General features: G+C 31.6%; 1 protein-coding gene across 3 annotated transcripts in view; it reads right to left on the reverse strand.

Moving 5' to 3' along the window:
• Positions 1–959: 959 nt before the first annotated feature.
• The window catches only part of PPM1A (protein phosphatase, Mg2+/Mn2+ dependent 1A), a 34,445-nt gene continuing 22,592 nt past the window's right edge, over positions 960–12,812 (reverse strand). For 2 of the 3 annotated variants that reach the window (XM_037031647.1, XM_037031646.1), the window contains 4 exons: positions 11,972–12,089; positions 7,711–7,819; positions 5,842–5,899; positions 968–4,825 (listed from right to left, as the gene is read on the reverse strand). In XM_037031647.1, the coding sequence (XP_036887542.1) occupies positions 4,796–4,825; positions 5,842–5,899; positions 7,711–7,819; positions 11,972–12,089 (315 nt within the window). In that variant the 3' untranslated portion in view covers positions 968–4,795. Of the gene's footprint in view, positions 4,826–5,841; positions 5,900–7,710; positions 7,820–11,971; positions 12,090–12,812 lie in introns of all 3 variants that reach the window. The other variant, XM_037031648.1, reaches the window with a different exon arrangement.

The raw sequence follows: 12,812 nt of genomic DNA on the forward strand, positions 1-12,812 counted from the left end.
AAAAAAAAAAAGAAGGAGAATTGGCCTGTTTTCATTTAAAAAAAAAAAAAGAATTGGCCTGTTTTCATCTGAAGAAAGGGAGAAAACACCAAGAGGCTAGTACAGGAAATGAAGCAACATTTCATGCAGGATAATCGGAGCGGGAAAGTCACTTTGTTATTATATCAATTTAACCACCACCACCCCCCCCCCCGCCAACTGATGAAAGTATAAGTTTTCAACTGTAATTTCAATACATTTTAGTTTTGCTAATTGGCACATTTCTACCTGTTGGTAATATACTTTGAAAAAGATGAGATCAGAAGCCACATGTTTAATATATACAGCAGGTAAAAGGGAAACCTGTGTTGAGGTGAATGAAAGTGGAAATGTTTATTTGTCAATGAAGTGGAGCCTAACGCCTCTCATCATTTCTGCATATAGCATCCTATCAGTAATAACTAACACCTGACTGACACATTATTCCAACAAAACAATAGGGTTATACTCATAACACTTAGAAAATGTATTCTTAAATATTTCAAGCATATTCTGAACTAATATTTAATTTAGAAGAAATATAATCCAAAACTCATGGCACATTACTAAAAGAAATAAAATTAGGCTTGTAAAATTTTAAACTATAAAGAAGTCTTTCTAAGTGCTCCAAAAAAAACAAAAAACAAAAAACAAAAAACCCCAAACAATTAGAAGACTAGATGGCTCAATTAAAAAATAGTCACCTCACCAGCAGGGTTTGCAAGCAAGAAGTATATGAAACTCTTTACAGTCCCTTCAAAGAAAAACCTCAAATGAGTGACATTTATACACAAATATTTACACAATATTTTCTAATACCAAATTCTAACATAAAACTGTACAAATAGCAATCAAAACATTAAAAGGCTTAGACCTCTCATTCAAACTTTATGAATTGAAAGTATACACATCATGAAATTCAAAATTAAAACAGAAAAAAACACCCTTAACCAATTTAATCATTTCTTTCAGAAATCACAAACTGAATTTCCATATGAATTTGTCCAGTCAAGGTAGGCAGTGAAATTATTTTGAAATATTAAAGCACATAGTAATCATTTAGCTAAAATTGGATATCAGCACTGGCAGTATGTTTTCAAGAACAGAACACACAGTTGTACTTACAAATAAGATAAATTTAGCCATATATATATATATATTTATTTACGTATATTTTTAAATGCCTTAAACTCAGAATACACCCAAATTTCGAGGGCTGCAGAATTCTAAGAAATCTATTACCTCTTTCTCTGACTTGCTTCTCTCATCAGGAGAGTAAAGGCCATTTGTTCAACATAATCAAGCCTGCTGAATTGACTTGAGCTTCATCAGTCCAACTTTACCCCTATGCTGAGCAAATTTATGGGATTTTCAACTTTGTGAAGAAAATAAACATTTTTAAGTGAATGAAAGAAATACAGACCAGTCTTTAAGGCAGATACCTGCCTTATTCAGGAAATTATCTGGCAGATAATATAACTATTAGGTGGACATTAACTATTTTTTTGGATGAGTGATCCAGTTATATTAGTAACGTACATTAGAATATAAATTCTACTCAAAATATAAACTCCTTGAGGGCAAGGACCTATTTATTCATTTCTTTATAGTCCAAGGTGCTTTGCCTAGAACAGTGTTTTGCAAATAGCTACTCAATACATTTTGTGGAAAAGCTGAGTTATTAGCTGGATTAATATATTGCCAAACGGATGATCACTAAAAGTACTGCTCTAACTCAGATTATTTGAATTACATTATTGATTTATTCTTTGACCCAAATTTCTTAATGTTAAGTTAGTAAAAAAAATTAAGTGGCTGAAGCAGTACACTAATTGCATAGTAGTCTAGAAGCAAGTTAATCCTTTATAATTAAAAATACATTTGAAATAGTTCTAAAGCTGAGTTAAGAAAAATACCTCTTGGAATCTTAAAAGTTAATGCTAATACTGAGAAATGCTTGTGTAATCTGTAAAAGTATATTCCCTAAGAAAGTAGAAATTATGAGTTTACCTTGCTAAAACAATTAGAGATCAGTGAAATTGTTTAATGTTAAGGTAACAAGAGCCTGCTATACAAAACGAATTTCCTATTAAAAGCAGCAAAGTGGGTTCATCCTATTAAAACATTTAAATGAAAGTACATTTTGAATAGTATGCTATCATCACACAAACTTTTTCCCTCCAAAGAAAATAACATACAACACATCAAAAAAATCTGAGGCATTGCCCTGAGATGCTAGTTAGCACACAAAAGGGGGTGGGACATCAAGAATTTAAGTGGTACAAAAATGAAGTGCACAAAAGAGGTGCAAAAGTGCCTTTTAAAAGTGTGGTTGGTTCCCTACCACCACCATTACCCCCAGAAATGAAGAACACACAGTCTGCTGTTACGATGTATACTTCCTGCATTTTTATAATGAAAACTGTCTCTAATGTGGCAATGCTGACTCATGTGGAAAAGATTTAGTCTTCTTAGATCACACTTATTACAGTATTTTCTCACCTCCCAACCTAATATTTCAGTACTAATAATTTTAACAGAGGAATATTTTAACCTCTTTTCTATTTAAAGACTCTCAAATTAAAAGAGTATATATGCTGTTACTAGTTTAAAATATAGCTTTCTACCATATATTTTACTTGTAATTTAAGATTTTCTTTCAAAAGTCTAATTCAAGGTTTTGAAATTTCTAGAACTAAAAACTCGAGTCTACTTAAAAAGTTAAGAACCTGGCTTCTCATAATAGGGACTTAGTTTTAAGGGCCAGTATATTTGGTAATTAACCTATATACTACGAAGGACTACTATTCATTAAATGCACATTTAGATGTTGCAAAGCCATAACTTAAAACATTATCATACTTCGCACTCTACCACAGATTTAGACATTAAGCATTTATTTGTAAGTTAAGTATGGAATTGGTTTTCTAGTTCCAACTGTTATGAATTTCTAAATATAAATAGTACTTGTTTTTTTCCACTCATGCTGGATTAAGATAAATTAAATACAATTAAGTTACATTTAATCACCTCACAAATAAGAGGGATAATGGAAAGATTTTGCTGGTATGTAACTACTTAAATCTGAGACATTTCACATGACTTTTCCCACTACTCCCCTAACTTTACATTAGTTTTAAGGCTATATATACAAATATGTATATTTCCAAGTTATGGAAAAAACAAATATAACAAAACTGATTATATTACCTTTTATACAAAAAAATTTGATTTTGTATTCCAATGTTATATTTTAATAGTTTTCTAGTGGGGAATCTGCCTGCTGAATGATTAATTAACATGGTGATAAATACAATATTCAACCTAGAGACAAAAATACAGAGGGGCACAGAACAGTAGTCTTTTCAATGTGACAGACTTTAAAATTACTTTCACATGCTTAATCAGAGTGATTTAAGCCTAAATTAAATTAGGTTATTTTTATATCTACAGTTCCTTAAATTTTGAAAGTTATTTTTCAAGGCCAACAGCTAAATATTATCAACATGCTATATTTCAGATCACAAATACATCTTAACTTGGATTCTAAAGACATGGGCCAATTAAAAATCACAGGCAAACACACACCTACAAACATACACACACCTATCATAAGAGTGTTAAGATTGTCAATTATTTTAATTAAACAGTAGGCAAATTTGAACTGATACAATCTTAATGAAATATAAGCAGCCAGAAAGAAACCCATTTAAAAAACAGATTAAGGAACAACAGACTTAAATCTTTTAGTCTTGCTAATGGAAGGGAAACAGTTCCATCTAGGCCTTGAGTAACAGGATTTTCCAATTAAAAGAGACTAAGATCTTTCCCAATGAGAAACTTCTCATTTACAATGGCATGATGTTTTAAAAGGGCAGGGTAAAGGAGGAATTACACATACATGATTTAATTTCTTGTTTGTTAAATCAAGCTTTATTGATAAAATGGAATTCAGAATATCTTACTAGGAACAGCAGCAGGCCCAGCCAATCATGATAGCAAAATGTGGCAGTCTCCTATTATATGTAGGAAGCTGCTGCTTATCAATTAATAATTAAATGTAAGGACTTGTAAAAGAGGTGCAAAGAATCAAGGCATTTTAAGCCCCAAGACTGATATTTTTATGAATATACTGCATGACCTGCAATACTCACGGCAACAAGTAGAGAACAACCTAAAAGACAGTTAAAAGAAAGGACCAGCTTTATCAATAATGCCAATCCTGCTGCCAAGAACATTAAGATAGTTTCCAATCAACTCTCTGGATGTTTGGCTTTATGAGATTTTGGAATTTTTCTCCATAATCAAGTGCACATTTGAATGTCTAGCTGACACGGCTGCTGCTCTCCCTGTCCCAACCCCGAGTCCAAATACATGACTTGAAAGATCTATATATCTGTTGCGTCACACAACAAGCCAAACATTTCTTGCAACTTTGATAGTGATTTAAAGCGGTTCATAATTAAATATGAGCATTTTGTACAAAGGACAATTACACTTTACAAAAAACAAAATCATACAACAAAAATTGCTGGAGTCTGATTTACAACATGAATTATGGTTTGAAATCACGTTTACATAAGTCTCAAATTTACAAAAAAAAAAAAAATCAGTTCTGGGCTAGCTGTTGTACTGCTGAAGTTCTCTGGTGTAACCACTCTCACCCATGTCATATGCCCTTCTTTAAAGTTGATGACAGATGTTTAAAAGGTTCAATGAAGATGAGCTGTACTCTCCTTTGGAGGTCAAGGTAAATTCCATGGCTAGATGAACAGTTTTACCACATATCATCAGTTGCTGTAGAGTCCTTTATAAAAGGAAACAAAGCAAAAGAAGGAACTAAATTAAACTTAAAGGTGCCAAAATAGATGACTTTCTGGATAATGCAGGAAGATAGGTTTTGTAAAGTGGACTTTCAGAATATAAATGTTTTTTAAAGTATATGTAAGTAAGTGTATGTGTGTATATGAAATATCAATATTTAATCTTTTAGAAAATTGTTAACCCTTTGTTTTGTTTTCGAATAAAATACTTAAAGTATTTTATTTGGTCAACCATGGTTGACTAAATGTACTTCTAAATGAATAAAACTACTAAAAATTTCATTTTTTCTTCAAAGAACACAATTTATTTTACTAAAAGATTACTTTTATAAACTTTTATTACATAAGAGATTAAGAACTCAAGTAATGAAATTCAAGGAGGCTTCATAAGGCAATATATAAAATATTTCAGAGCCTGTATGAATGATTTCAAGTTATCACTTTTCTATGCAAACCATAACAACAGAGCTGTAATAAGAAACTTAATTGAGAATGGCATTCTAATATCTATTTACATAAAACAGAATTCTCTACTTTAGTATTTAAATGAATGCTTCATTTAAATATTAAATGAAGTGTATACTTTAGAGGTCTGGCAAAGGTATTTATTTCTAACTATAAAAACTATTTGTGGAGATGGACACTGTGAAGTTCTACTACAGCTGCTGCTTACAAACTCAGAATTCAAGATTCGGAGTAACGATATTATTTCCAACTTCAAAAAAATGTTTAATGGAGGCAAATCTTTAGTTGATTGCTTGTAGAGGCTTAAAAAACCCATGATAATTCAAAGGGACTTTCTTCTTTTTTGAGAGGTGGCCACTCACCATGACTATGTCCTCAATTCCTAGAACTGTGGTGCAGGCAGAGTTCAGAGCAATCAATCAGGTGTGTGTGTAAGAGAATGGGTGCAGTGAACAGCTCTGCAAAAACAGGTAGGAAGGATATGCACTTAGAGTGGAGGGGAAGGGAAAGCAGAGAGAACTAAAATGCTACTTACAGTGTCATCATTTTTGTAAGGATTCAGTCTATTGTAAACGGCTTCAATCACATTCCGCCTAAATTTTTAAAAAATGCAGAAAGTTAATTCTTCTTCAGAGCACAAAACTGTTTGATAACTCACAGCCAAGTGTTCATTAAAATGTCAAAGATAATCATACACTTAAAAATTATTTTAGTTCTGTTTCCTACTGTTAATAAGTGAGCCTCACTTGAAGATAGTTGGGGCTCCAATTAAAAAAGAGGTAAACTTACTCTAAAATGTAACTTTCCGCCAACCCAATTAATGCAAAAACTCACTAATTAAAAAAAATAATCAGCCTATACAGTCTACTTCTATTTGAACTGGTTCAAGCGGTTATGAGTCAGCAATGATGATGCAGGTTTATTTTTATTTTTATCCTCATCCAAGGACATGCTTATTGATTTTAGAGAGGGGGAAAGGGGGGGAGAGAAACATCAACTCAAGAGAGAAATATCAATTAGCTGCCTCTTGTACATGCCCTGACCAGGGACTGAATTCACAACTGAGACGTGCCCTCACTGGGAATTGAACCCATGACGCTCTGGTCTACCAGATGATGATGCTCTAATCAACTGAGTCACACTGGCCAGGGTGAGCAATGATGATGCAGGTCTTAAGATATAATACTAATATGTTCTGATTAATAGTTGAATGTTGTAGTAAAATAATTTACAGATGTTTTACATTTAAGTTTGTGCTTTTTGTAATGCCCCTTTAAAACAGCTTTATTAAAACTGAAATGTGAAATATGACACTTTCCTGACAAGTCTAGGAATTAGTTTTAGAATTGTTATGTTAAAAAAACCTGTAGTGGTATTTGTAAGTTATGGCCTCTCTACTTCTAAAATCAATTTTAAGTAATTTTATAGACAATCATCACATTTGGAAGGAAAGATTTTCAAAAAATAAAAGCTTCAAACAGGAAGCTTTATACTATTCAGTGAAAGAATAAAAAAGAACACAGCTACACTTACAGAACACAGTGGAGAATAAAAAATTAATATATCGTTGTAGGTCAATTATATGGATATCTGAGGTAAAAATGTTTTAAGCCTTATATTATAAAATGGCTTAAAATGTACACTTTAGTTTATAAAGATGAAAGCTTAATATTTAACACCGTATGTCCAGCTCTGAAATAAAGTATAAGGAGAAAAAGGCAAGAAATGCAACCCCTACACCAAAACCCAACCTACCAGCAATTGACAACCAAAACCACTGGGAAAAGTCAAATGTAAAAAAGGGGCCCCAGTGGAGAAGGAGGAAATGCTCATCTCTGGGGTGAATTATTCAGGACTTGACCAGATCAAATTATAATAGGAGTAGGAATAATGACACTTAGAATTTTGTAGTGCTATGTAACTTAATTTAAAAAATTAGGCCTGGCTGGTGTAGCTCAGTGGATTGAGCGCAGGCCTGCAAACCACACGATCGCAGTTCGATTCTGTCAGGCCACATGCCTGGGTTGCAGGCCAGTTCCCAGCAGGGGACTCACAAGAAGCAACCATACAATGATATTTCTCTCCTTCTCTCCTTCCCTTCCTCTCCAAAGACAAATAAATAAAATCTAAAAAAAAAATATTTTACTATATTATCTCATTTATGGTATATGAGGAAATTAGTATAACCCAAACCTCCACTAAGGACAGCTTTCAGTGTCAACACTCTGATACTTATTCTTAACAAATACCATATATCATTGATACTGAGAAACAGTGAACCACAAATTAAATATTCTGAAGATATAGATAATTGCATCACTTTAGAAATTAGGTAAATATACAATCAACAAACACCTAAAATGTACTGAGATAAATCATTAAGAGTATGCAGAATGTAACTTACTTGCTTGCCAATTCACCCCCTGGTGGGAGGCTGGGGATGTTCTCACTTGCTAATGTGCGCATCACATGGACTAAGTCAGGGACGCCTTCCCCCTGCTTCTTTATGATTTCTGGGAATCAGAAGTACTTTTTTTGTAAATGTTATCCAAATTTAATTAAAAAAAAACTGAAACAAAGATAACTTAGGTTTTTAAAGATGGCATTTACCACATGAGATTTTCTAAACTGGTATAAAAAAAATCAAGTTGACCTTTGAACATTTATGACAAAGGATGTACAAAAGGACATAAAAGATATTTTCCATAATTAACTGCAAAGAACAAAAATAAACAAGACAAAAATGTGAAAATAAAATTTCATATTAAAAATCAATATATTACATAAGCAGAAATACATGTGTACAAATGAGAATATTCTCAAGATGCCAACTAGTTATTCCTGATATCAACTTCTCTCTTCAGACTGAAAACATGTTTCCTGAACTTTGCCCTGAAAATACACTGCATAAATTTTTTTAAAAATAGACACTTTAGTATACTGACTATACTAAAGCAAATTATTTTTACACATAATTTTATATTTGCAAAATGATACTTAAGTAGCACTGCAGATTAGGTTATGTACTCAAAACACCATTTTCAGTTTAATTTTTTTGTCTAATGTATTTTTAAGAAATAGATATATAATAGCTTTTCCTTAGTTGATTATTTGAACAAAGCATATAGAATGGGGAAAAAGTCTAAGTTTGATGACAAAATAAAAAAAAACGTTAATACATCACATCACTGTACTTAAAATCATTAATTTCAAACCATTCAGTTACTAAATGGATATATTAATTTGGTCTGCAGTCTTGCTGTGCAGATGCATATTGTTATTCATACCACAGAACATGAAGAATTATGTACAAGCAACTTAAAGAACTCTCCTCTATTCACTTTAAGTACAAGAAGTCTTTACTTGCAGTTTTAGCATATTTGTTCTAAATGCAAGATCATGCCAAAGGTGTCTGTGTAAGTTTAATGTTGAAGTTTTATTTTTTGTTTTTTAATGTTTATATACTAAGATATTTTCTTTGTCACCGCTGGGGGAAGAATATTATCATTCTGGTACTCAATTTGTAAATACCTTTGAAAATACCAATGCATGTAAAGATCTTTCATCCTCTGACCAAATCTCAAAGTATTAATCCATCCTTAAAGCCACATATTAAAAGACAGACAATACTACCCATATTTCTTTAAATGGCTCAAACTATCCTTTGAGAATTAAGGCCAATTTTACCACCTATTATATTTTGCCTTAAAAAAAAACACAGTCTTAAATCTGAATAAAAAGCAAGGATCTCAGATTTGGTTTGCCAAGTTCCTTTATTGTGTAATCTTTAACATCTAGTATATTTATTCTACATGGTTCTAATGCTGAAAATCTGCTGTACAAAAATAAAAGAATTGGATGTTTACCTAAACTGCACAATTTCACAATCTAAAGCTGTGTTACACTTAACATACACAGTCTCTGCTAAGCCAATACAATTATTGGATAGATAACTAGACATAATAGAAACGAACACTGATGATAAAGTCAGTCAATGATAGTTTCAGGTCTAAAAAACATTACTTTTAATTGACTATAATTGATGTATCTGACATCTCTGTTAAAATATAAATTAGGATGTTTTAATTGTGAAGAAAATTACAGTAAGACAAATCCTTAAAAAGAATAATGTAAGACTTTAAAAACTGTTACTATCTCCTATTCCACATGGGACAATATGTTTAAACTATCTGACAATACATACTATAGTAGCCTTGCTTCTTTCTGTTTTTAAAAATAAAAAGAAATGAATTTTAATAAATATTCCTTTAACTATTTTTGGACTATACATTTTAATTAGAATTGTAAAAAGACTGTCTTTCATTGAAGAACACATATGTTTAGAAGATCTATGTTTCGCATACCCACATAGAAACACATTCTGCTCCTCCATACCTCCCTCCACCAAGTCTGAGGGATTCTAGCAGTTATCTCCAAATTAGCAACTTTAAAGCCTGGGCAGTCAGTAGCAAAGATTTTAAAAATATGTACGTACAAGTATAATTTCAAATTGGCTTAGAAGGACCACAACATTAGGCAGTAGGGTTTAAATTACGAGCTAAATCTTTTCACAATCTGAAAGTCAAGTTTTAGAAGGACACAGATTATAGGAGAAGAGCTGAAAACCCTCTGTCCTTTTCTGTGATATAAATGGAAAAGTCAAAAGTATTCAAAACAAATGAGATTTAGAAGCTCATAGCAATTTAGTGAATGTATGTATTTAAAAGAAAAAAAGGAAAGAAAAAGGTACTCAAAGCCTCTTTTGGAAGATAAATGTACTATTTTTCACTTTTAAGACATACCTTTTATACTACAAATAGTTATATTCTGTCTATATTTTTAAATATAATAGTGACTTTAATTAATGAAATATTTATTCTCTAGTTGCAGTCTCATCAAATTTACCTCAGTAAAGGGTATGGTATTTAATTTATGACATAATCTCCAACTGAATGGTACAAGTATAGTAACACTACAACATATTAAAATATTTAGTATTAATGTAAACTGTTCAGGTAGCAATTCTTGCTCAATAGTAAGCAATATAAAACTTAATAGTATACCATAAAATTATGCTCCTAAAGCATATTTAGAATTGCATCAAAAACTTGTGAGCACACACTAAAAAAGAAAAGTAGCAACTTATTTCTAAAATTTGATCCCATTTCATAGTAATAAGTACTACAGTACTTATTCTTGTTTCTTTAAATCAGTGAGAAAACATGTATGCCCAGGTTAAAGAGCCAATAAATTAAACATCAACTTATCCCAATACATATTCTTCTTATGTCTTCATACTTGTCCACTCACCAGCAGTTTGAACCAATGTGATATGATTTGGTACCATTCTAAATATTTTACTGGATTATAAATAAATAACTTACATTGAAATGACTCACTTAAAATATAAAAATTCTAAGACCCTTGGCAATAGTGAGGAAACAAACTCATTGAATAATATATGCAATGAATGAAATACTAAATAGTACATACACACAGTACTAAATGTATCACTATCAAGTGGGGGACAACTATAAAAACATAACAGCACCTCCAAACAGTACTGCAAATCAAAACGAATCACGATTCTAATATCAGATTGATTATAACTGATATTAAACAGAAAAGGGGAAAAAATTAAAGTGCAGACTGATTTTAATAAAGCAGGCACAGCAAGATATAATAGTGTGTAGGTCAATGCTTACATGCTATTAGAGGCCTTTAACGTGCAAATTAATGACATTAGAAACCCCAAATGCATTTCAACACTATTATAGACATGCCAAGTTTTTCTGCTTAAAAAACAAAAACAAAAAACCCCCAAAAAACCCCCAAAACTGCATAACTTACATGCTTAGTGCATATATGCAGTAAACTGGAATTCTCTGGGGAGATTTAGTATTTATACCAAGTAGTATCTGCATTGAAGATCATTTAAATTTTTCACATATTTAAAGGCATTACACTTGAGAGTTACAAACACCTTTCTAATGGTCTCAAAGTAATTTGCAGAATTTTAACAAGTATGCTCCTAGAATTCCAAACTTATTTCTTGATTTCGTCAGCATTTACATTCTGCCAGGTAGAGACCTAGCATGTCTTTCTATTCAGGCCTATGTTTTCTAGGTAAGGCAGTTTATGACTTAGGCAAGAAAGCCTTAAACAGTTTTAAAAAGCTGTGGCACATGAAAGTTGTTAATAACCAGGCTGTGATCTTCAAGTTATTTATAAACACAACAAAACAAAACTTAAAAACTCAGATCTTAAATTCATATACACAGCTTTACAGAAAAAGATGGTAATCAAATTATCACCATCATAAATAATGTTTATAATTAAATAAAGAACAAATCAGACTTTCCTGGCATAAAATTCTTCATGCCAGTGAATTCATCTAGAATTTCAAAGCATACAATCACTTAAGCCTTTTTAAACAAAAATATCCTGAACAGACATACAGGGTCATACTGGTTGTTATTTCTAATATAACTGATAAAAACATTACAAGCATCTAAACAGCTACTACAGAAATGCCCTTTCCCACTTTTGTACACTAAACACTAGATGTCACAGGCATGTAAATATCTAAAAGCTAAAATATTAAAGTCTGATTGTGTTGAGGTTTTTCTTTAATAAAGCTACTTATTTTTTGTTAAATGATCCACCTTCTACTCTGCTTTCCAGGTACTTGTCCAACTCTGCCTCCTTCTTCACTGCTTCTGGCGATACTTTGGGTGCATTTGGAAAACAGATCAATATCACACTCATGTTGTCTCGACTTCCCTGGGAAGAAAAAAGTTTGAGAAAATATTTTGGTTTTCTTTTTGCTCTTGGAAGCCTTGAGAACCTTTACAGCCATGCCAATTATATTTGTTTTAGTAAAAATATATAGTTTTTAAGGAGGAAATAATATATACATATGTGGAAGGGGTACCCCTCCATACACATATAGTATATATAGTACACAGTGTATAATCAACACTAAAAAGACAGGAAAGAAACACTGCAGGTTAAATTCTACTGCAACAATCATTTAAAAAATCCTATGAAACAAAATCACTTCTGAACACTTATTGGTGGCCTACTTAACTTGAAGTGATACCTAAAGACAAATACACAATACACAGACATTAATTTACTTCAACAAAATAGAAAATTCTAGTGGTATTCCTTAAACAGTATTCGACCTGTGGTTACACTATACTTGACAAATTTGCATTTAAAATAAATTATAGTAAACTGTGGGGCTAATTAATTTGCTTAAATACACATATGGAATTAGAAAACTACATACATAAAATTTATAAATCAGCTTTTACCTTCCATAATTCAAAACAATGACGTTTGGAAAACACATTCATTTTTAAAGACACCTCAGTATTCAAAATGCTATAATTAAAATACTTGAATAGATGCTGGACTCCCCATACCCCCCTTTCTATTAGTAATTAGAGTTAACTTCCACATTTTAAATATTTAATCTCACCATATGGGAAAATCAATGTT

The sequence above is a fragment of the Sturnira hondurensis genome, unplaced genomic scaffold (assembly GCF_014824575.4).
Source record: "Sturnira hondurensis isolate 20B ecotype Veracruz unplaced genomic scaffold, ASM1482457v3 Scaffold0021143, whole genome shotgun sequence".
Lineage (NCBI taxonomy): Eukaryota > Metazoa > Chordata > Mammalia > Chiroptera > Phyllostomidae > Sturnira > Sturnira hondurensis.